This window comes from Apodemus sylvaticus, chromosome 9, assembly GCF_947179515.1.
Source record: "Apodemus sylvaticus chromosome 9, mApoSyl1.1, whole genome shotgun sequence".
Taxonomy (NCBI): Eukaryota; Metazoa; Chordata; class Mammalia; order Rodentia; family Muridae; genus Apodemus; species Apodemus sylvaticus.
In genome coordinates, this window is record NC_067480.1 from 68,699,057 (window position 1) to 68,725,409 (window position 26,353).

At 39.8% G+C, this 26,353-nt stretch overlaps 1 protein-coding gene across 2 annotated transcripts in view; it reads right to left on the bottom strand.

The window, feature by feature from the left end:
- Nucleotides 1–24,129, bottom strand: part of Ercc5 (ERCC excision repair 5, endonuclease) — a 42,252-nt gene extending 18,123 nt beyond the window's left edge. The window contains exons 1-9 of one of the 2 annotated variants that reach the window (XM_052193629.1): nt 23,933–24,129; nt 16,775–16,950; nt 15,302–15,417; nt 14,668–14,754; nt 12,484–12,544; nt 8,641–8,784; nt 6,457–6,664; nt 588–1,207; nt 104–524 (exon numbers count right to left, since the gene is read on the bottom strand). In XM_052193629.1, coding sequence (XP_052049589.1) covers nt 104–524; nt 588–1,207; nt 6,457–6,664; nt 8,641–8,784; nt 12,484–12,544; nt 14,668–14,754; nt 15,302–15,417; nt 16,775–16,950; nt 23,933–24,020 — 1,921 coding nt within the window. In that variant the 5' untranslated portion in view covers nt 24,021–24,129. Of the gene's footprint in view, nt 1–103; nt 1,208–6,456; nt 6,665–8,640; nt 8,785–12,483; nt 12,545–14,667; nt 14,755–15,301; nt 15,418–16,774; nt 16,951–23,932 lie in introns of both variants that reach the window. The other variant, XM_052193628.1, reaches the window with a different exon arrangement.
- Nucleotides 24,130–26,353: the final 2,224 nt, after the last annotated feature.

Here is a 26,353-nt window from a genome sequence, read left to right on the forward strand (position 1 = left end):
TTCCTGGTTCCTTGGCTGTAACGCAAAACAGAGCCACACTACAGAGTCTCTCAGTCCTTATAGGCATGAAGTTCTCATTCCATCCCCTTAACGGAATACCTACCATCAGACTCGCTTTCTTCAGACTCCATCTCCACTGGTCCCATGGGCTTTTGGGCTGAAATCAGCTCCCTGGCAGCAGCTTCAGGCATCTCCCATAGCTGGACTGTTTTCTGGAAATCTCCATGTTCTTCAGCATTAGAAGACAACACATTTTCTAAGTTACCCATTGCCTCTGAAGGGATATGAACTGTACTACATGCTTTGGAAGCAGGATTTTGTCCACCTTCTGTTTCATCGTCACTTGAAAGACGAGAGGAATTACACTTGCTCTCAGGTTCTTCAGGGTGTATGCCTATCCTCTGATCAGAATGTGTTCTTATCGGAGGAGCCTGGGTCGGTTCCCTTTCACTGAGGACTCCAGAGGCATAACTGCATGGAGTCTCTATGAATGCTGACGAAAGGGCAGCTGGCCTACCCTCGACCTCACATTCACTACTTATCTGAGATGCTTCATTCACCACAAGGGCAGCTGGCCTACCCTCGACCTCACATTCACTACTTATCTGAGATGCTTCATTCACCACATGAGCAAGAGGCATTGTTTCTTTTGGAGTATCACATTGATGACAAGCAGTACTAAATGACTGAGCTGAGGCTGTCTGTTCTTTTTCGCTGCTGGCGCTGGTTACACACTCCTTTACCTCAGTTACACTGGGTAAGAGAGGTGCTGTATCAAATGGCATGCCTCCATCTCTTACTACCATTTCATCAACATGCTCCTGGTCCAGATCATGTCCAAGCAGCATTTTCACTGCTAGATCATCACTGCTGGCATACACTTTCTCATCTTCATCATCATCCAGAGCTTTCTGAATAGCTGCACGGGTCTGTGGTGATATGGATCCTGCATCTGCAGTGGCCCATGCGTTCCTCTCCTTAGACTGCCTTCCCTCCCCAGTCTCTGGCTCCTCTTCTGAGCTACTTCCCAGCATGGCTGCCTGAATAGCCAGTAAAGTCCTTGGAGAAGGAGGCGTGGCCTCTGGCTCTCTCTTTGGCTTCACGTTCTCATGGGGTGATGACTTCAAGTTGAAAGGCACACTGGGTACTTTGCTGGAAGAAGGAAGAGATTCTGAATCCACATCCATGACTTTGTTACCTTGAATACCTGAGAGAAAGCAGAACATTTCTCACTATGCAATTCAGTGTGGCAGTGCATTTCTGGGAAGATGAACAAGAGAATCCTGGGTCATAAATACAGTGATACATTTTTATTAAAATCCAATAACTAATTCTAAAGTGCTTGGATCTATAGTAATTAATCTATTAGTGGCTAAGTACAACCATTATTACCTAAGCAAGGTCTTTTCATAGAACTTAGAGCCACAAAGTACCCTAGATTTTAATTTTTATTTGGAAATTTTATTTTTCCACACTACATGGGCTAAAGTAAGGCAAAATACTTTTATCTATTTTATAAAACATAATTCTATCTTAGATATTTTTTATTTGTTTTTATAGAAAACAAGAAATCAAATCCTGGTGTTAGTTTTCACACATGTATATTTAAATTAATAAAATGATCTATGTATCATTTTAATGACTAGTAAAATTCAAAACTGCTGTTGAACCTACGTTCTTTATCAAAAAATCTTTTTTTTTTTTTGGTTTGTTTGGATTTGGTTTTTTCAAGACAGGGTTTCTCTGTATAGCCCTGGCTGTCCTGGAACTCACTCTGTAGACCAGGCTGGTCTCGAACTCAGAAATCCGCCTGCCTCTACCGCCCAGAGTGCTGGGATTACAGGCGTGCGCTACCACCACCCGGCTTCAAAAAATCTTAAATGAAAAAAACTTCTAAAACCCCTTCCCAAGGAAGAGCAACAATTAAGAAAACAAATAGTTGGTCTCTCTGGGCTGGTGCTCTGAGCCAGCCTTGGGTACAAACTCCACAGTCAGTCCCACAACACCCAGAAGAAGCTTCACTCCAGGCACTTTTACATGCCCAGGATCCCAGGAGCTTGATCACACCAGGACTTGAGGGTCCCAGAGGCAGCTGGACTACCAGGAGCTCGGACACACCCAGGATCTCAGGATCACAGGATCCCAGAATCACAGGATCCCAGAGACAGCTTGACTCTGAGGAATTCTGACACAACTAGGATAGCAGGAAGGTCAGGCTCCAGTCAGATATAGTGAGGACAGGTAGCACTAGAGATAACCAGATGGCGGGAGGCAAGCACAAGAACATAAGCAACAAAAACTAAGGTTACTTGGTATCATCAGAACCCAATTCTTCCACCATAGCAAGTCCTGGAAACACCAGAAAAGCAAGATTTCAATCTAAAATCACTTCTCAGGATGATGATAGAGGACTTTAAGAAGGACATAGATAACTCCCTTAAAGAAATACAGGAGAACACAGGTAAACAACTAGAAGCCCTTAAAGAGGAAACACAAAAATCCCTTAAAGAATTACAGAAAAACACAATCAAACAGGAGAAGGAAATGAGCAAAACTATCCAGGATCTAAAACTGGAAGAAGAAAGAATAATGAAATCACAAAGGGAGACAACCTTAGAGCTAGAAAACCTAGGAAAGGAGTCTGGAGGCATAGATGCAAACAAGCATCACCAACAGAATACAAGAGATTTCTATCTCAAGTGCAGAGGATACCACAGAAAACACTGAAACAACAGTCAAAAGAAAACACAAAAAACAAAAAGCTCCTAACCCAAAACATCCAGGAAATCCAGGACACAATGAGAAGACCAAACCTAAGATTCCCAATTTAAAGGATAGTAAATATCTTCAACAAAATTATATAAGAAAACTTGCCTAACCTAAAGAAAGAGATGCCCATGAACATACAAGAAGCCTACAGAACTCCAAATAGACTGAACCAGAAAGGAAATTCCTGCCATCACATAATAATCAAAACACCAAATGCACTAAACAAAGAAACGATATTAAAAGCAGTGAGAGGAAAAGGTCAAGTAACATATAAAGGCAGGCCTAACAGAATTACACCAGACTTCTCACCAGAGACTGTGAAACCTAGAAGATCCTGGGCAAATGTCATACAGACCTTAAGAGAATACAAATACCAGCCCAGACTTCTGCACCCAGCAAAACTCTCAATTACCATAGATGGAGAAACCAAGATATTCCATTACAAAACCAAGTTCACACAATATCTTTCCACAAATCCTGCCCTACAAAGGATAATAGCTGGAAAACACCAACACAGGGAGGGGAAACTATACCCTAGAAAAAGCAAGAAAGTAATCTTTCAACAAACCCACACAAACATAATCCCACTTCTAACAATAAAAGTAACAGGAAGTAGCAATCACTTTTCCTTAGTATCTCTTAATGTGAAAATTAATATTATCAACATATCCTAATCAGTTAAAATTAAAAAATATGAGGAATTAGAAATTTTTTGGCTGTCATTCAGTGGTCTCTCTAATTTGATAATTGAGGAAATACATCCAATATTGCACAATCCATATACACTTTCTACTTGTTTGTATGTGAAAGGTTCTTGATGTGTACCACATAATGATCTTGAAATCATGCTTCTTCTATCTCAGCCTCTCTAATAGTAGGATTGTTTAATTTGATGTTTTTACCCTATACTATGGTTTTCAGAAGACTTACATATTTCAAAATAACTTACACAGCCAAAAGAAATGTAGGCAATTAATTTGGGAGGTGACTTATAAGAGAACAACAAAGAGTGAGACTGAATGTTTTGCTTGCTATTTATAATTATTGTGTCAATTTTGAAGATGACCTTATAAGGTACTCTTTTTCTGAGATGAATGCTTTTCAAAATTATCACAGCCAATGAACCAGAACCTTTCCCTCAACTAATGTTTGTGCAACCCTCCAAGCAGAACCATTGTTCATTGAAACAGTTGACGAATGACTTCATGGATAGACCATCTAAATACACACACCATTTCTTAAATGAATGTAACCTGTTCCCTGTGGCCTGAGAATGATGATAATCACTCAAGTCCAATAGCTTTGCCCAAGCAGGAAATCTGTATCCAAATAATTGTGCCTACAATTCATTCCTTGGCACAGCAGAACTGTCAACTCTTAGCTTAGCTACTATGGAGGTAAAAACCTTTGATGATGTGAGGGACATTGAAGTACAGCCTTATTACAATGAACTCCAATGTCTAAAAATGTTCTTATTTTGGGTTTCTAACAAAGTAAGAGCCAAGATTCTAAGCTCTTCTAAAAACAAAACAAACAAACAAACAAAAAGACTATCTTTTAATGTTCCTTTAATAACATGCCCATTATTTTTATGATTGGTATAAAAATATATTGTGTTGAATATAATAAAAAATAAAAATGGAAGGGTAAACAAAAAAGAAAACAAATATATTTATTTTATTGAGTTGCTGAAACTACTAGTAGTGTGGAGTAATGAGGTAGTCTGAGATGGCCTTTTGATTCAAACCTGGCTTTATAGATTGTGACTTTTTAAATTTTTATTATTTTATTTGTTTGCTTATTTATTTATTTGTCTGTGTGTCTGTCTGTCTGTCTGTCTCTCTCTCTCTCTCTCTCTCTCTCTCTCTCTCTCTCTCTCTCTCTCTCTCTCTGTGTGTGTGTGTGTGTGTGTGTGTATAAATGCCATGTCATGTATTTGTGGGTACCTGGAGAAGCCAAAAGAGGATGTTGGATCCCTTGAGTTAGTTATAGGCACTTTTGAGCCACTCACATGGTTGCCCTCAAAGCCAGGTCCACTGAAAAAGTAGGATAAGATATTAACTTCTGAGCCACCTCTGAAGCTCCTTGATGTATATTTTAAATGCTAACATCCAACTTTAAAATAGATACTACATTTGAACCCATCACAAAAAGAAGTCAGAAGTCTGAGAAAATGTTTGAGATGTTCTAGTGTCAATGGGAAGAAATCTCTACCTTATGTAGTTAATATGTATAATAAATTGATAAATAAGAGAAGCCATGACTTACCGGACACTTTACAAATAAGACCTGATACAGCTTACAGAACAAGCCTGTATCAGGGTTCTCAACCTACCTGGCATGAAAGTAAAGAGTTACAGAGGTTAGCCAACTTGCTCAAGAATTAAGCGGCAGAACTGACAATCAAGCCCATGGTATCTTCTAAATTCTATGACTTCAACTTCTGTTTTCTCTATCATACTACAACTCATTGTTTTACTTCATTTCCTCTCATTTTTGAAAAGTAGTGTTTCTCCATATGATATGAAAAGGAGACATACAGGGGTAACAAGTTTTAACTAAAAAAGGAGTTTGAGAAATAGAAGAAAGGTAAAGGTTGTAGGTAGGAAGGGTCAATCAAATCAAAGATGCATGCAAAAACCACATGGAAATGCACCACTATATAAAACAAAAAACACAATAAAAAAAAACAAAACAGTTTGAAGTACCCTGAATGAGTTGACAATGTTGCTGCCAGAAGCCATAGGATCTTAAACAAAAATCCCAGCTCCAACTGCAAGACACTCCCCATGAGTCTCTGACCAGATGGCCCCATGAAGTTCCCAAACAATACAGCCCATTGCTGTTGCTCTTTGTTCTCCTCCAGAACTAGATATTAAAGTCCTATTGCAAATGGCACTTACACCCTAGACACAGGACACAGAGAAAGGAGGCTGGGAGGAAGCCCCTCTCTGCACAGTACTAAAAGGTAGTAGGCAGGCTGCTTCCCAGTGGTGAAGCCGGGACACAACAATTCTGACCTAACAAACAAGATTAGTGCAATAGTGCCAAGAATACGCTGGGGTCAGTCAACATGCTACTCAACTGGATTTGAGACCCACTCCACAGGAGGGAAGACATGTCTAAGACTGAAAACTCTATAAAACTTGACTAGTAGTCTAACTGCTTCCCAAACACTCACATTTGTACCTAAAGCCTAGTGTTGTTGCTAGCCTGGGCCAGAGAAGCTCCTCCCTGAAGAGGGCGACAGTCAACAGTCAATGCAGAGTTCTGGAACAAGTAGCTGCTAAATGCTCAGACTTAAATGAGACACACACACACATAAACATACACACACACACACACACACACACATACACACACACACACACACACACCAATGCATGCCCAGGGAACATCTCAAAAGTGGGATTGGGGTAGAAAGACTGAGGGAGCCTGAAGATAGACAGAAACCCTATGAAATGTTGCGCTGAAAATGGGATGCCCATCAGAATTATAAGCACAGAGCAGCTGTAGTTACCTGAATAAAACATAACACAGGAGAGCACAGTTCTCTTGATAGAAGCTCTCACATGCTCTGTCTGCTTTGACTGGTACAGAAGAATGTAGCCCATCATTGCAGGGAAAGCATGACACTACATACCTATCATGATTTTTAGCTGTTAAATCAATGATGGCACCTGGTACCTTTTATCAAGATGTAATGAGAGGTGTCTTCAGAGACCACTCTCCTGGACTCCACTTCCTTCAGAAAGCCTCCTTCATCTTGATATTGTCTCTGGATTTGTCCTGAATGCTGCTGGTTCATTTCCTTTTGGACATTTTCTATGTGCTGGTTTAGGTAGTTTTTCTTAAGCAAGCCTTTCAGCTGATACTGTGAAAAGTCATTAGACTCCTAGAGACAACATAAAAAAAAATTATTGCTTTACACTAACATAGATAAGACCACCACTGTCCAGTTTATTCCCAAAAGTTATAATTTGGTAGTATGAAAATAAAACTTGAAAATTAAGAGGGTTCTACTGTTAATTTCATTTTTTGTTTTGTTGTTGTTTTGGTTTTTGAGATAGTCTTCAAATATGTAGCCCACGCTAGCCTGGAACTCACTATATAAAACATGCTCGCCTTGAAATTTTGTAAATCTCTGCCTCTGCCTCCAAAGGACTGTAATTAGCATACATGGCATTATAACAGACTTTTAAAAAAAAGAATTAAGCAAAATAAATTATGAAATATCTTTTATTATTTAATCATTTATTTAAAAATAATTTGCTGAACTAGACTACATGGCTGTGGTAAGACATATGATGGTGGCTCAGCAAAACATAACCTTCTAGAATTTAAGTGAAGTCTCCAGCACTGTCCTTGGTCCACAGACAACACCAACTAAATCAACCAGAGGTATTAATAATCATAGTTAATAGGAATAAAGTCTTTCCCATGGAAGACCTCCAAGTACTTATATATTAACTACCTTGACTTATTTTCACAGGCATTCAATGAGACATTTTCCTATCCCCCATCTGCTTGAGACTTCAATACTAGATTAACATGGAAGACCTCAGACAGTTGACTTACTACAGCTGAGTCTATCATTAGTCTCATGAATATCCCTGGTATTAGGACATGGATCTTCTCCTATCAACATCACATGTACATGATAGATAAGTCATACCAAGGTCTATTCTAGGCTACTCAGAACTTCTCTACTTAGGAGCCATCCCAGCCTTACAGCCCTAGCAACATCACGGTTGTACAAAGAAAAAGGGAAAAACACTAGAGGCTATATTTCTCCTTTCCACTCAAATACAATTTTTACCAGTCATACTTAATGATTCTTCACATCTGTGAAGACACAAGTCTGAAAAGTAGATGGAGCCTAGATTGTTTTCTCCCGAAACAAAAATAAATTTATTTCCTGTACCCAAAAACCTAATAACATCATTTCCATGCACCTTATTATTTTCTTATCCTAAATACATAGAAAACAATAAAAGAGTGATATATCCATCTTTTTTATCTTTCTGACACCAAAGTAATAAGTATCCTAAAGTCTACAGCAAGTTAAAAGAACAAAAAAACCAAGTAACTACATGAATTGCTAAGTTTACATTCTACCTCCATGTTAGAGGAGAACTGCTGAAAATAGCAGGTGGTGGCAAAAGGAAAAGTGGAACTCATGCATCAGGAAGTAAAAATACCAAGTGCTCAATGGCAGCATAAACCAAGAAATCAACAGCAACATGAACAGGACACATTCAACAACACACAACCATGCACACCACACCCACTCCAGCTTCCTGTGACTTTGAAATGGCCACATTCAGGCCTTCCTGTTTCTATTATTCACAAAGAAAGAGATGAACACGCACAGTCCTGTATCTCAATTTCAAATTGGAAGTATTTTTCCATGTTAGTTACTTTTTGCACATAATGTATGTTGTGGTGTGAAGTAACTTTTCTAAACTAGCCCAAGAACCATATGGTTCTGGGCACTTACTATGTGAGAACCTGAGTTACCTGCTGAGAGTGAAGCCGTTCTCAGGACAGGCTTGTCCTCATGTAGGCTGAGCACTAGAATACTATGTAACAGGGTACTGAGAACACACAGGAGAAACAGCCCAGTCTTGGATGCAGAGAGCAGAAGGCTTCTCTGTTTATGGATTAACATAAACATTAAGTGTATGAACAAACAATGTCTCATGTGTCCTGAGATACACAGATGCTGTATCCTTGCAACTGCGATACTGTCTAAATTAGAGGCTTAGACTCTAAGTACCACTTCCCAATTTTCTCTTCCTTCTGTGAAGCTTTGCTCAAGTTCTTAATCCTAAGCATTTGTGTGCTACTGTGAACTGCTGGGTATCTTACCTCTGGCATTGCTTCAAACAATGTTCGTCTTCGCTTGGTAAACTGTTTCATGTCAGTCAGGATCTCATGCTTTACTTCAGGAGGCAGGCTGCTGAAGTCCTCAGACTCGATATCTATGGCATGAGGATTATGAAAGAATTCTTCCTAAAAAGAGTAAAATGTTAACAACAGTAAGTTTATATTTACCTACTTACATCTAGTGACTGTTACAAATACTCAGTGTGCTTATATGATACAGCCCTATACAATCTATAAACACAGAGAAGTGTATGTTCTGTGACAGGCATCACAGTGAAGAAGCAGATGAGTGATAAATCCTTTGTTCACTCACACCAAAGCAAACCACATGCCTGGCACTAGAACGCCAGCCAGACTCTTCTCTAAGACGTGGGGTACTGTGTGATTATGTATGTAAATGCCCTAATCTTAGAAGTAGAGCAAGGTATATCAGCAAGTAAGTAAATAAGCAAGATAACTGTTAGATCACCCCACAGGCTGGTCTGATGAGAGTAATCAAGGAAACAAAAAGGAAATAAGTCTTATGGGTCAGATGAGAAAACCCTACCAGACAATTGTTCTGGGCAGGAATTTGAAAATCACCAAGAACCTGATATGGATGAGGAGCCTAAGCTGAGGAAGAAAAAGTGTGTCATGAGATAAGGGCACGACTTGTGGATATGACCCATTTTAATGATCACATTAGTTTTGTATTTTTTTAAGAAAGTGTCTTAAAGTGGGAAGAGGGCTTATGGGACTTTCGGGGAGAGAGGGGATCCAGGAAAGGGAAACTCACTTGAAATGTAAATAAAGAATATATCGAAGAAAAACAAAAAAGAAAAAAAAAAAAGAAAATGCCTTAAAGAATTTAATTTGTTGAAATCACACAGCCTGTGAACACTGAAGTCCTGATGACAAGATCCTCTGTCTTAACCAACCAGGCTTCCTAACATTTGATGCATAGTTTTAGCTGAAAAGTCTACTACTAGACAACCAAAACCATATGACACTAGGAGTCAAAGAATGTTCTCTACTACTTTAATATGCTTGAGAAAAAAATGTTCATTAAAAAAACTTGTGCAATGGGGGCTATAGAGATGGCTCAATGCAGAACACTAGCTGCTCTTCTAATGCAACCAGGCTTGATTCCCAGCAGCCCACATATCTGTGCACAAAGGTCTGTTCCCTGGGATCTGATCCTCTTCTGACCCCCACAGATTCTGCATGCATGTGGTGCAGTCATACGTGCAGGTAAAATATCCACACACATTTTTTAAAAAAGTAAATCTAAGGAAAAAAAAACAAAAACTTGTTCAAGAACCAGGAATAATCATGCTTTATACTATAATTTCAGCATTTGAGAGACTGAGGCAGGAGGATTACAAGTTGTAGGTGAGCCTAGGCTACTAACAAGACCCTGTCTCAAAACAAACAAAAAACAAAAGTAGCAATCTATGTAACTTCAGTGTTTAAAGGCAGTACTCACTAATATGTGTGATGATAGCTTTATCACATGAGCAGTCTTTGACTATTTAAACATTCTTCCCTTGTAGGTACTACCCTGAAAACATGTAGCCAAGAATGTGGTATGTTGTAGAAAATATTTAATCTCAATCAGGGGCTTCTACCATGTCTTTGATTATTCAGTTCCTTTAAATTTATAATAAGCCTTTATTAGCACTAATGTTGGGCAGATATCTATCCTCTATGGTATTGAAACTGATTTCCTATCAATAACCTCGAGTTATGACTTACTATGTTTCATCTGGGCTGCTCTTAACTCCAACTGGCCAGCCCTTATGGCCATGTTTTCTTGACTCCTAACCCCTGGCGTCTTACTCCTCTCTCCAGCTTCTTCTCTCTCCTCTTGGTTCTGCTCCAACCCCAAGCCTATGTCTCTTCTGCCCAGCTAATGGTTGGCAGCAGCCTTATTCACCAATCGAGGATGACTTAGGGGGACGACATCACATAGCTGGGCTTACTTGATGTCTCTAGGAACAACCAGCATTTAGCATAGAAAAAGACCAAATCTCAACAGCGATGGAAAGGATACAACTCCCAAAGCAAAGCAACACTGAAGTGGAAATTTCTGGTTTCTCTAACAACTCAGTTGTGTCACGTGACGTTTTTCTGGAAGCTGTCACATAAAAAGACATATGACGATTTTGCTGAGAACAGACATGTGGTGTTTTTCAGGAAGTTGTCTTCTAAGAGGATGTTTTGCTGAAGCAAACACATGACAGAATATTTTGCTGAAGCAGACACATGAGTGGGCATATGATGTTTTGCTGGAGCAGATACTTGAGAGGGCATGTGCTGTTTAAAAAGAATATAAATATAACCTCACAGACAGGGAATGGATGTTCTTGCATTGGTTCAGCCTTGCAATGCTTTGCTAGTCTTTGCTGATCTTCTCTTATTGTGTCTTCATAGAGAGTAACACACCAAAGAACTTCTCGTGGTATTTCGGCTACCCTTCTAGACCCTTCTAGACTTGTACCAAATTCGGCAGAGCCTTGAAGTTTCTTCTGGATCAAGCAGCTACTATGGATTCATGATTGGTGTTTGCCAATTTGACAGGACTGCTCCTACTGATTCATGTTTGGAATTGCTCCAAAGAACTACTTCTGAATGGGTCCACATCCCCATTGTTCCTATTAACTATCCCTCTCCCCTTCCTTTTGGTTACTGGGCTAGAAGGGAGGTTGAAGCATTTAAGAACCCTTATTAAAGTGGGTTTGAAAAAGCTAAGCCTACACAACACAGTTCATGCCTAGGATCTCCTTTTGGATGTTTCCCCTTGGAACAGCCCCATGCTAGTAAATAACACCACGGGGCCACATGGAGGGTACATGAAATTATAGCAATCATCTTCACTGATAGTCAGAGCCAACCAGGAGTCATTCAGGTGAGAGAGGCCATGAAGTGATGTCAGTCCCAGCTACATCCTGAAAGCATCTACAAGGAAGACTTTAAGAGAAAAGCAACCCCTTGGGCTTATCTACCCTAAGAAGTGTGGCAGGGGATGGTGAAAATGGCCACTTTTATACCACTAAGTTGAACTGCAAAAGATAATTAGAACATATGCACAGGTACAAATATATACAAATGTAAACATGCATATATATTTTGTACAAGGGATGATCTTAAATACAGCAAAAATTTACAAGTTAGTTTTAAATATAAAGACTGTTGTTTTCCATTTATTTATGGCACTGGGGATTGAGGCCAGGGTGTCATGCATGTAAAATGAGCATTCTGTCACCAAGTTACATATTGTTGGCCCCAAGAAAGTATTCTTATATTCTCAAGAAGCATATTTATTGCTGACATTGAATGGTCAGTTGTTTTGAAAAGAAAACAGCTTACGTTGGATATACAGGAACACATACTGCACTGGGACATGGTGCTGCACAACTACAATCCTAGCACACAGGAAGCAGCAAAATCAGGCTGAACTCTGCGAGTTCAAGGTCATCCTGTTCTATAAAGAGAAACCTTGTCTTGGGTTAGCGAGATGGCTCAGCCATTAAAGGCGAGGCTCACAACCCAAAATATAAGAGAAACCCTGTCTCAAAATCACTCAAAAAAAGGGGGAGGGGGGAAGAAAGTACATTAATGGAAAATCCAATATACAAGTGCATGGAATGCATAGGTTAAGTGTGGATTTTACATATACACATACATATACATCATATGTGCAATCAGAAACATACACAGTTAAAGAGGCAGCTATCTTAACTTTTTATTGGGAACTTTCACAAACCATCATACGTCATGGGGATTACTCATTTTCATCATGTCAAGCAACAACACCCACTGTGAAGTCCCATGTTATGTGAGTACCTGCAAAGCTTGCTTTTGATCCATTCTTGCTTGCCACTGCTTTTCATCTTCCTCTTCCGAACTGTAAGTCAAGAATATAATTTTAACATCTATGATTTTTAACAAATACTTAAAAACATATTGTCCTGAGCTCAAGGTCTACAAGAGTGAGTAGGATGAGAGAAGACTGTGACTCCATGTGGGGAGGGACACATGCAAGTAAGCAACTGCAATCTGAACTCCCTAACTCCATCCATAAGGGAAAAAGGATGCTGAAGGGAAGTTAAAGAGTAAATCATAGGAAAAGCTTTGACAGCATGGTAGTTTAAGTGGGATTAACACCCACAGGCTCATACATTTGAACATTTGGGACCTAGTTGGTGAAGTTCTTTATGAAGGATTAGGAGGTGTGGCCTAGTTAAAGGAGGCATGTTACAGGGAAAATTATTTGAGACCTCAAGTCCCCAGAATCCCCAGTGTACTCTTGGCCTTCCACTACGCTTCCGGGCATGAGTTCGTAGCTGTTCCTGCTGCCATGCCTTCATTCTGCCATTATAGATTCTAACCCTTTGGAACCATAAGCCAAATAAGCACTTTTATCAGTTGCCTTGGTCATGGTGCTTTATCACAGAAATATAAAAGTGATTAATACAGACAGTCATGGAAGCTTTCCAAAATCTCCTACAACTACCGTGGTGGATTTGCACTGAATAAACAAAGGACCCAAATGTAGGATATAGGGAAGCACAGGTATCTGCAAACAAGGAGAGGAAAACCTGCCCATGGCAGTGGGGAGAGCAGAGGGTGAGGCTGATGAAGAGTGATGACAGGTCTGAAAGTTGATTCTGAAGAAATGACAAACTTAGGCCAGGCATGGTGAAACAGGTTTGGAACCCCAGCATTGACAAGAATATAGCAGGAGGATTATAAGTTCATAGCCAGCCTGAACCATATAGCAAATTCCAGGCCAGACTAGGAGATATATATATATATATATATTGAATATTTGTCATTTTAAAAAACGCAGGGGGGAAAAAGCCATGTAAGAACATGCTTATAATCCTAGCACTTGGGAGGTAGAAGTAGATGGATCTCTGCTCATTGGAGTCCAGCCTTGTCTACAAGGGAGTCCAGGACAGCCAGAGCTGGTTACACTGAGAAATTCTGCTCAAAAAAACAAAAACAAACAAACCAAAAAAAGTATCCAGAAAAAAAATAGTATTAAGTTTTATAAGAAAGAAAACCACAATATCAGAATTGTAGAGGACAAAGCTGGGAGGTGGAGAGTTGAGGTAAAGATGTGAAACAGAAATCTTTCAAGGATGAAACAGAAATACATTTTAGCACTACTGAGATGCCTGAGAGGAGAGAGTGGGGATGACAATGTACAGAAAGAAGAGGCCAATACAAAAGCTATGTGGTTGCCAGGGAGCCCTTGCGAAGAGTCTAAGAGGCTAAGGTCAAAGAAAAACTGTCCAGACTTCTGGTCCATCAACTCTTTACGCAGACACCTTGAAGACAAACTATTAGCAGAGGCTCATGGAAAACCTGGAAAGGAACAACTAGGAAGGTGCCAGGAATGCATATACGAATGACACGGCAGCCACATGGGCACAGAAGCCAGGTACACTGAGAAGTGCTAAGTGTCCACATGTCCAGCAGCCAGGTCAGTGTAAGTGGTAATTTAGCTAGGCAGTGAGAGAGATGAAAGGAAGGTAAGAAGCAGGTAGAACCAGCACGAGTACAAAAACATGCAAGTTCAATATGAAAGGTGACAGATACTGAGAGTTAATGGCAGAAGCATGGGTAGAGGCAGAGTAAGGGGAGAGGTCAGGGTACAGGTGGGATAAACGAAAGTATGTAAAAAAATTTCATATAGAAACCCAGTACTTTATATTAGTTTAAATATATAATTTTAAAAAAATAGGAGTTTAACACAGATATTCTACGTGAATAGACTGTGACAATAGAAGACAGAGATTCTAAATGATAATCTCAGTGTAGGTAAGGATACGCCCTATAAGTCAAGGAAGCCCTATAGATCCCCCAATCTGAGATTATAGGCATTTGATGCCAGTATGCCCAGCTTTTTATGTGGGTGCTAGGCATAGAATCTGAGTCCTCATATTTGTGCATCAAGTCTCTTACTAACTGAGCCATTTCCCCAACCCCTAAAGTGATATTGTTTGGTAGTTAAGCATTTACCTATGTTTTTCTTCTTCTTGTAAAGGTGGCAAAACATAGATGTCATCCTGTCTTTGAACCTGAGTAAGACTGGGTAGCGCTTCATTTCTGGAAAGCACACATAATAGTCAACAAAAACATATGAAATGCATCTTGAGTCAATCCTCTTCTCTGATTGGTTATTCAAACCCTGCTCAAGGATAGTGGCTGACTTTTCTTTGTCTGGCTCTCCCCTCCCAGCCTGGGACTCCCTTAAGCTATTGTTGTCACAGCTAACAATCAAGGGGAAGGAAAGGGAAACTCACTAGAGCTGCGCACAGCCTTTGCCACAGCCCCAGCTACAGTCAGGAAGGGCTCTATCAAAGTCAAATTGGGTTGCAGTGAACCCCATAGGAGAGCACCTGCACAGCACATGGGAAATCCTGTGTTCCATTGCCCATAACTCTTAAAAAACATATAAATCAGTAAAGTAACTAATTAAAAGAGGAAGCAACAAGACAGCATTTCTTTCTCATTAGCCACAATTCCTCATCCCCAAGTCCAATGTTATCTATCTGCTCTCTCCTCTCCTGAATCTACCTATTGTTAAACGAAACAAAAAGAGAGAACAGCAGGCTCCAGTGAGTATCTGCAGCCACTATGGTCTTCCTCTTGCCTTGCGCTTCTTAAGGCAGTTTTCAGAGCCTGTCTCTTCAAAAAGGTTTTCAGAAGTTTCTCTGTGGTTTTTCTTGAGTCAATGGATGCAGAATCCTTCTTCTGCCTTCTCTTTGCCTGTGAAAATGAAGCATGTGGGGTCTCAAGTCTGATGGTGGTCTACTAACAACAATTTATCATCTGACAACAGTTGCTCTAGTGATTCCTTCTCACTGCTATCAATAACTATATTCAGATTCTGTGCTGCATAGGGCACACACACTTGCCTAATCTCTGTTATGACCTATTGTCAGTTTCTTGAAAATATACTTTAATACCTCGAAGAACATAGATACTATACAAATTATTCCAAAATCCATTTGATACTATTTGCAAAATATATTATTTGTATGTAATTCTGTCCCCACAAATTCAAGATTATAATAGAAGAAATCCTTAACATACATAATAATAAACATCCAGCTGAGTAGACAACTTCATCGAGTAGACCACTTCACCTGCGCCACTGCAGTTCGGTTGTTGTTCTGCTTGTTTCGTTTCCCTGTCACCAAGGACACTCAAACATCCTCAGAAGGGTATCTCTTAAGTAGGGGCTCCACAATGAGCAATAGCAGCCCAACTGAACCAATGTGGATCACTTAAACAGATATTCTAAAGAAACCACTTTCAGAATTCCAGTACTTTCCGTTAATAGGTAAATTTGATCACTACATATATAATAGACTCATAAAAGTTTTTAAAAGAGAAACTGTTATAAGCCTGGCACGGTGGTGCTAGGCTTTACTAGCAGCACTCAGGAGGCAATGACAACTGGATTTCTTCGAGTTTAGAGCCAGCCTGATTTTATAGGGAGTTACAGGCTACATAGAGACCCTGTCTCAAAAAAAGAAAAAAAGAAAAAAGAAAGAAAACTATTAAAGATAAATGTTTGAAAATAATTTAGATTAAATTGGTTACATGTCAAAACTGCTCATTGAAAACATACAAGCTAGAGTGTGAAGAACTCTTGGAGGGAGGACTGGGAAGGAGGGCAATATTTGGATGTAAATAAATAAAATAATAAAAAAATAAAAGAAAACATACAAGCTGTGGGGTTGAGGGGCGACCTTTGATTCCAGCACTCAGGAGGCAACGGAGGTGGATCTCTGAGTTAGAGGCTAGCACACTCTACACAATGAGTTCTAGGACAGCCAGGGCTACACAGAAACCCTTTCTTGAACTCCCCACCCACACAAAAGAAACAAAAGGTCCATACAGGCAGACTTACACAAGCAGTTAGCAACAGATGCATATACATTTATGTATACAATAACAACTAGGGGAGAAAGATGGCAGGATTTTGAAGGAGCTTGGGGAGGGATATAGGAAAAGGTTTGAAGGAAGAGAAAGGAAAGGAGAAATGTTGTAGCTGAATTTAATATTTTAAAAATTACTAATGGTGTCTAAAGAGAAAATCACATCACATGATATTTACCAAGGTCTGTTTCTTTAGCAGTGGAGCATCACCATCAAATACAAAAATAGGGCGAATACGAAAAAACAAGAGTTTGCAGAGCCGGTGGAATAATGTGAGAAGATGAGCATTTTCTATCACATTCCCATGGTTATCTCGGACTCCTTTTAGTGCTTGGTTTAGCCAAATGCTAATATCTGGGAGAACCGGTAAAGGAAAACAGTTTGCAATTTTCAGAACTTCAAAATCCAAGATATGATACCACCAAAAAGAGAGCGTTAAACACACCATCATTCTCTGAAGTTGAAAGACAGCTGACCATGATAGAATCTACCCAAACTCAGCTAACTTCTCTGGCTCCCTACTACTTTCCACATACTGAACCTTAGAATCATGGGCACCCCTTGAAAAGTCTTCTGGTTTGTACTGGTGCCAGGAGCAGAGCCTCTACTCTGGATCTCAATCCATTCAGACCTCACCCCAGTTGCAGCTCAACTCCCCAGGTATTCTGACACATCCAGGATGACAGGTGAGACGCCCAAACCCCTCCCTACTACCCAGCTTTACTGGAACCACCACCATGGCCACAGGAAACAGATATCCTGCCCTCCATGAGCAGAGCCTCTGTTCTTGAGGCCAACCCACTCAGACCTCACCCTAGTTGCAGCTCCCTCCATGTGTTCTGACACACCCAGGTTCACAGGCTCACAGGCACACAGGCTCACAGGAGGGACAGGCTCAAGTCAGAGACAGCTAGGCCAGTTAACTCCAGAAACAACCAAATGACGAGAGGCAAGCACATGAACATAAGCAACAGAAACCAATAGTACTTGGCAACATCAGAACCCAGTTCTCCCACCACAGAAAGCCCTGGATACCCAAATATACCTATAAATCAAGGTTCAGATTTAAATTCTCATATCATGAAAATGATAGAGGACTTTAAGAAAGACATAAATAACTCCCTTAAAGAACTAAAGAAGAACACAGGTAAACAAGCAGATGCTCTGAAAGAGGAAACACATAAATCCCTTAAAGAAATACAGGAAAACACAATCAAAGAGGTGAAGGAATTGAACAAAATTGTCCAGGATCTAAAAGTGAAAATAGAAACATTAAAGAAATCACAAACGGAGACAACTTTGGACATGGAAAACTTAGGAAAAGAGCAGGAGTTACAGATGCAAGCATCACTAACAGAATACAAAAGGTAGAAGAGAGAATCTTAGATGTAGAAGATACTGTAGAAGACAGCAACACAACAGTCAAGGAAATTACAAAAAACAAAAAGTTCCTAACTCAAAACATTCAAAAAATCCAGGACACAATGAAAAAACCAAACCTAAAAATAATAGGTATAGAAGAGAGTAAAGATTCCCAACTCAAAGGGCCAGCAAGTATATTCAACAAAATTATAGAAGAAAACTTCCCTAACCTAAAGAAAGAGATGCCCATAAGCATAAAAGAAGCCTACAGAACACTAAATAGATAGGACCAGAAAAGAAATTCCTCCCATCACATAATAATTAAAACACCAAATGCGTAGAACAGAAAAAATATTGAAAATAAAGGCAGACCTATCAGAATTACACCAGATTTCTCAAGAGACTCTAAAAGCTAGAAGTCATGCAGACCTTAAGAGAATACAAATGCCAGCCCAGGCTATTATACCCAGAAAAATTCTCAATTACCAAAGATGGAGAAACCAAAATATTCCAAGACAAAAACAAATTTAAGCAATATCTTTCCACTAATCTAGCCCTATAGAGAATTAATAGAAGGAAAAGTCCAACACAAGGAGGGAAACTATAGCCAGGAAAAAGAAAGAAATTAATTTTTTCACAACAAGCCCAAAAGTGATAAACACACAAACATAATTCCAACTCTAACAACAAAAATAACAGGAACCAACAATTATTGGTCCCTAATATCTCTTAAAATCAATTGACTCAATTCGCCCAATAAAAAGACATAGGATAGCCAGGCAGTGGTGGGCACATGCCTTTAATCCCAGCACTTGGGCGGTAGAGGCAGGCAGATTTCTAAGTTCAAGGCTAGCCTGGTCTACAGAATGAGTTCCAGGACAGCCAGGGATACACAGAGAAACCCTGCCTCGAAAAACAAACAAAAGAAATAGGTTAACATACTGGATATATAAACAGGACCCAGCATTTTGTTGCACACAGGAAACACACCTCAGTGACAAAACCAGGTATTTTTCCAGGCAAATGGTCCCAAGAAACAAGCTGGAGTAGCCATTCTAATAACAAATAAAATAGACTTCAACCAAAAGTTATCAAAAAAAAAATGAAGGAAACTACAGACTCATCAAAGGAAAAAACCAACAAGATGAACTCTCAATTCTGAACATCTATGCCCCAGTTGCAAGGGCACCAACATTTGTAAAAGAAACGCTACTGAAGCTCAAAGCTCAAACGCTATTGAACCTCACACAATAACAGTGGGAGATTTCAATAACCCACTCTTACCAATGAACAGATCATGGAAACAGAAACTTAAACAGAGACACAGCGAAACTCAAAGAAGTTAGGAGCCAAAGAGATTTAAAAGATATTTACTGAACATTTCACCCTAAAACAAAATAATGTAACATCTTCTCAGGACCTCATGGTATAGTCTCAAAAATTGACCATATAATCAGACACAAAACAAACCTCAACACATATAAGGACATTGAATTAATCCTATGTATTCTATCAGACCACCAAGGACTAATGCTGGTCTTTAATAACAACAAAAAGAACAGAAAGCCCTCATACATGGGGAAGCTGAACAACTATCTACTCAATAATGACTTAGTCAGGGAAGAAATGAAATAAATTAATGACTTTTTAGAATTTAATAAAAATTAAGGCACAACATATACAAATTTATGGGACACAATGAACAGTGCTAAGAAGAAAACTCATAGTCCTGAGTATCTCCATAAAGAAATTGGGGGGGGGGGGGGCGGGAAGAAATTGTATAGATCATATACTAGCAGCTTAACATCACATCTGAAAGTTCTAGATTCAAATATACCCAAGAGGAGTAGACAGCAGGAAATAATCAAACTCAAGGCTAAAATCAATCAAGTAGAAACAAAGAGAACTATACAAAGAATCAACAAAACCAGGAGCTGGTTCTTTGAGAAAATCAACAAGTTAACAAAACTAACTAGAGGGCTCAGAGGCAGTATTCTAATTAACAAAATCAGTAATGAAAAGGGAGACATAACAGTAACTGTTAATTCAAAAAATAATCAGATCCTACTACAGAAGTCTATATTCAACAAAACTGGAAAATCTAGATGAAATAGATGATTTCCTAGACAAATACCAGGTACCAAAATTAAATCAGGATTATATAAACCATCTAAACAGTCCCATAACCCCTAAGGAAATAGAAGCAGCCATTAGAAATCTCCTAAAAGCTCAGGGCCAGATGGTTTTAGTGCAGAATTTTATCAGATCTTCAAAGAAGACCTAATACCAACACTTCCCAAACTATTCCACAAAATTGAAACATAAAGAACACTACACAATTCCTTCTATGAAGCCACAGTTACACTGATACCGAAACCACAAAAAGTCCCAACATAAAAAAAGAACTTCAGACCAATTTTCCTTATGAATGTCAATGTAAAAATACTCAATAACATTCTTGCAAACTGAATTCAAGAACACATCAAAAGAATCATCCACCACGATCATGTAGGCTTCATCCCCAAGAATGCAGGGATGGTTCAATATATGGAAATCTATAAATGTAATCCACTATATAAACAACAATTAGATGCTGAAAAAGCCTTAGGCAAAATACAACACCCCTTCATGACAAAAGTATTTAAGAGATCAGGAATTCAAGGTTCATACCCAAATATAATAGAAGCAATATACACCAAACCAATAGGAAACATCAAACTAAATGGAGAGAAATGCAAAGCAATCCCATTAAAATCAGGGACAGGACAAGGCTGTCTACTCTCTCCCTATCTATTCAACATAGTACTCAAAAGTTCTAGCCAGACAAATTAGACAACAAAAGGAGGCCAAATGGATACAAATTGAGAAGGAGGAAGTCAAGATATCACTATTTGCAGATGATATGATAGTATATATCATATACTATAGAATCCCAAAATTCTACCAGAGCGCTCCTGCTGATAAACAACTTCAACAAAGTGACTGAATATAAAATTAACTCTAACAAATCAGTAGACTTCCTCTACTCAAAGGATAAATGAGCTGAAAAAGAAATTAGGGAAATGACACCCTCTACAATAGCCACAGATAGTATAAAGTATCTTGTTGTGACTCTAACTAAGCAAGGCAAAGATCTGTAGGACAAGAACTTCAAGTCCCTGAAGAAAGAAATTGAAGAAGACTTCAGAAGATGGAAAGATCTCTCATGCTAATTGATTGGCAGGATTCATATAGTAAAAATGGCCATCTTACCAAAAGAAATCTACAGATTCAATGCAATCACCATCACAATTGCAACTCAACTCTTCCCAGAGATAGAAATAGCAATTCTCAAATTCATTTCAAATAACAAAAAAACCAAAAATCCCTGACCTCAAGCTGTACTACAGAGCAACAGTAATAAAAATTGCATGGTATTGGTACAGAGACAGGCAGGTAGATCAATGGAATAGAATTGAAGATCCAGAAATGAACCTACACACCTATGGTCACTTGATCTTTGACAAAAAAACTAAAACCATCCAGTGGAAAAAAAGACAGCATTTTCAACAAATGGTGCTGGTTCAACTGTCGGACTACATGTAGAAAAATGTAAATTGATCTATTTTTATCTCCTTGTAGAAAGCTAAAACAAATTGACACATTAAGTGCCAAGAAATAATAGGACAGGAGAGAGATGGATGAGTTTAGCACTATCGTTACAGAAGGTCCATGTCAAGAAAGGGGCTGGCATGAATAAGAGGTTCAGGGAGACACCGGGGAGAAAAGGAGGAGCAAGCACAAATACCCAGGACAGAGCTACTTCTACCTAAGTTCCAGGTGGCGGGGCAGGAGGGGGGGGGAAAGAAGCCACCCCACCCCCCCACTCCCACTCCCCCACTCCCACCCCCACACTTGGGGATGGAAGGTGATACACCACATATACATCTGAGCAGTTTCCAAAATGACTTAAGGCCTCAGGAGACAAACCAACCGCAAGGAGAATGGTTTTAAGAATGTTACAGCAGCCCACATGAAAGGAGATGCTAGTGACGACATGTCTCAAACATGTGATCGGGTCCAGGATCCATCCAGGATCCATTACAGCAAGCCTTCCACAGTTTCAGTTCTGTATTGCTCTGGACAACTGCTTCTACTTGGTCCATTTCTGCTTGCTACACTGCCATAAATGTTTCTATACAATCAATCACTTTTGACTTTAGAATTGAGAAAACTCAATTTGAGAGTTAAGATACCTCCTAACTCTGCTATGAGTCTAGAGCCTACAGTTTCTGAGAAAAGATTAAACCCCATATTCCTAAAACACTAAATCACATTGAAATCATTCATTTTCACATTTAAATTAACCACAGCTTACCACTTCTCAGGGAAAGTTTAGAGTTCCAACATGAAATTCTTAGTAAAAACAAACAAACAAAAAGAAAACAGATAAAAATCAGACAGGCTGAAAGTATTTACACAATTTGATTCGTCAAACTTCAACACAATTGCGACAAAATTAAATTCCCCAAGGGCTAGAAGAATTAAAGTATGAAGCAAAGTCAAAACCTGCTTTAGAGTTTAAACTCAAAGAACCAATAACATTTGAAAATAAAAGGGACTTGTCCTTCGTCGTGGAATTAGGTGACTGAAGACCAAGCTAATCCTTATTGTTCATGTGTTCAGTGAGGGTATTGTCTCCTTAACACTGGTAATGCACTAACAGATGTTAAGGTCTGTAATGAGAAAAAACTAATCTGCTATTTCTTATTTTTTTGACACATACATAAACTGTTTAAATAAGACACTCAGCTATCCACATGGTCTAAAAGTCAGTTTCTTTGGAAAAGTAAGTAAATTACAAACTTGAGATAACTGTGGATGATTTATCTATTAGCAAACCGAAAAAATTTCTAACACCTAAATTTCAGATATGAGAATTCTCATGATAAAACATAGAAAATTAAATTACAGAAGTAATCAGATTAGTATGTGATACATAGGTGACTATATGCAGGCCATATATATGTTTAATTTTCTTTAAATGACCCATTATTTCAGAAAAACTTAATAACCTCATAAACATAAACTTCACACCCCAAATAGAACTCGGCCATTTACGGATAATCTACATGGCTTACTTTTCCTGACATCCCTGAATGCTAGGATGCTTAACTTCCTAATTCTTTATAAGGGCTGAAAGAAAATGACGTAAATCCCTGATGGTGTTATCAGCAATACATTTTCTCAAAGATGGGAATGGAACTCTGGTATGTTATACATATTCAGAAAGTGCTCTACCACTACTAAACTGAATTTAGTTTGATGAGAATTTAAGAACCTCTCACTAAAAATTGTTCTTTTATCACTAATAATTAAGAAATTCTTAAACTGCAGTGACACTGAAAAACCACTGGGGGACGTTTACAAAGCTCCTAAAAATACCCGACTCAGGGGCACCCGGTGTAAAGACTTGTAAGACAAATTTTTTAATTTCTGTAACTGGTGTATATGGCATAAAACGTGATTTTTTTTCAAAAGTGCAAGTTCTCCATTAATCATAAGCTGGGAACACAGTGAAGAACAGACTCATCAGTGGCCTCTTTGCTGTACTTTACAGAATGACAAGGCAAGCCATCTCCCAGACACACACACACACACACACACACACACGCACGCACGCACGCAGGCTCGGCAACTGTTTACAGGAAACTCTGGTTTTCATTAAGAAAACGATGTAAAAGTGCCTTCTAAGATAAAAAGCACAAAGGCACTCTATGCTGACCTTTCCCACAGAACAACTCGTCAGATTCACAGTACTACAGAGCCTGACGCCATACCAAATGTTATCCTTCAAATCTCCTCATTCTCCACGACAACTCTTCGGCCACTCTGCTGGGAGAACTAAACCACGGGGACACCAAATGGGCCGGAGACGCCTGCAAGCTGGACCGCAGGCGCCCCTCTCGCGCTCGGGAGCCGCCTTTAAGGATACCCACGGCCAGCACCTTGCCCTCCAGCGCCTCCGGGCTGACCCGGCGGCCTGAGCACTCCAGCAGCTTCCACAGCCCCTGCACGCCCATGGCGCAGGCGCTCCCGGCCGAGCTCGCAGCGCCTTTGCTTCGCGTTAGGAGAAAGCACGCGCCGGGCCCCAGCGCGCGCAGCGCCCACCGCTCTCCAGCTCCAGCCGCGGCCGCGAGGGCTCGACCGAGAAACACGGCGCTGACGCACTTCCGGAGCGGACCTGCCGTGCTGAAGGAACGGAGGAATGTAAATATGGTGGCGGTGGGAGGGGCGGAAACGCTTCAGCCCAAAAGTTGGCACTCCAAAAAGTACTGAGCCGCGGCAGCACGGGTGGCGCTAGCGCCAAACCCTCCTCCTGTCGCGACCGGGTTCTCCCGCTGACCACACGAACTGAGTCCTCTCGGCTTCCAAGTGAATGCGGGGATCGGGATTCCCTCGTTGACACTTGGCACATAAATCCCTCGCCAGAGCACTCCGGAAGTCACTGTGTGTGCCGATTCTATTTTGAATCAGTGCCTCTGTTGGACTGGCTGTAGGCGTAGAAAGTGTTTGCACGTTGGCTTTCTTAGTCTCCTAAGAAAGTATTTTCAGTATCAGTCTCCTCATTGCCTCTCTATTTCTGCCGATTTGGTGTTCAGTATTGGGTTCGACGAGAAAAGAACAAAGATTAAGATCTTGCCTTTAAAAAAAAAAAAAAAAAAAGACAACTATGTACAGCATGCAGTAAGTAACTAGGTGGCAGTACAACGCAGTGCTTTGAATTTCCTTCAGCATCTGAAACTTTGAGTTCCACAGTTGTGAGAAATGACTTGGGGCAGAGTAGAGCCAGGAATAGACGCGGTATCTGGGAGATACATAGGGATATCACAAGGTCAAGTCACATATGGCCTTGTCTAAGAAAAAAGGAGAGGGATAGAAGTAGATAATTTCTGGGGAAAAAAGCTCATTTATAGCAAAAGCCTATCAGAAATCAAGTTTCAGCCAAAACATATCTATTTCTAAACAGGTGGTTTAGAGTAGCTGTGTTTACTTGTCTTAGTGCCGGCTTATTTTCCACTGGGTATAAGTCTCACAAATGCTTTTAGCATTTCCTCAATGTGTAAAATTATGGGGTTGTGCATTTTTGTACAGTTGTATTTTACTGAAAGCAATTTAATTCCCTGTTTAGTTTTTATTACTTCCAGCAGTAGACTATAGACTTGTTGAAATTGGTATCAATCTTGATGATTTTTACACCCCTTCCTTAATAGTACATAGTGGAAGTTCATAAATGTTGCTTAAATGACCTCTCAAGTCCCCTGTCTGATGCTCCCCAGGGCATTTTGCATACTTTGGAAAATATCTGGATTAGAGGTCATGCAGAGGATAGTTCCGATCCTATCTGGACCATGGAATTATTTTGTATTCAGGTCAGTATTCATGTTAAACTCAAAATTCACATGTTGAATATAAGTACTTCAGAATGTGCCTGTATCCAAAGTAATCTTTAGAAAATGATTGCCATAACAATACGGCCATTAGGGGCCCAAGGGCCCATGAATCGGAACTTAACAAAACCATTTCTGTGTCTAACAGAGTCATGATCGGTAATAGATCACAAACATGAAGATCTGTCTAAGTCCATGGATATGATTTCTAGCTACTCATAGATATACAGAGAGACTATCGGAGCAGCCTGTAATCCAGTATAACTGCTGTCCTCATAAGAAGGACTTGGAATATAAACTATGCCCACAAATAAAGGAAAGGCCATGGAAGAACAAAAGGGTGACCATCTGCAAGTCCCAGAGATAAGAAGCCAAAGGTGTTAAGACCCCGTCTTGGTTTACATAACTGTGAGGGGAAAAACAAAACAAACTTGGTTTTAAAGCAACCCAAGTACTTTATTATAAATAGAAAGCTCTAGCAAACTAAGAATCTCTATAATCCTAGGCAAGATGCTTCACCAAAGAAAGCCTCAGTTTTAGCTGGCCGGTCACTACCACCAAGCTGTTCTGATTTTCATATGAAAGCACCTGGAAAGTGAGGACATTAAGATGAGAGCTTTTTGTTTTGCTTTATTTTTAAGTGAAAGATTGGCAGGGTAGAAATGCTAAGGGTGAAACTGAGTTAAATAATATCATAGATTCTGGAGTGGTTGCCTATGCTCACTCCATGTCGAAACAAAGCACCCTGAGAAACATTTCAGTGGCTAAACCTGCTTGATATGATGGGATATACCCCTGTAACTGTAAGTGCATAAAGGATTAACAGGCTCTATAAATGTGGTGGTTCTAAATATGTGGCCCATGGGAGGAAGTGGTACTAGTAAGAGGTGTGGCCTTGTTAGAGGAAGTTCATCACCAGGGGTGAGCTTTGAGGTCCTATTCTCAAGCTCCTGCTAGTGTGAAAG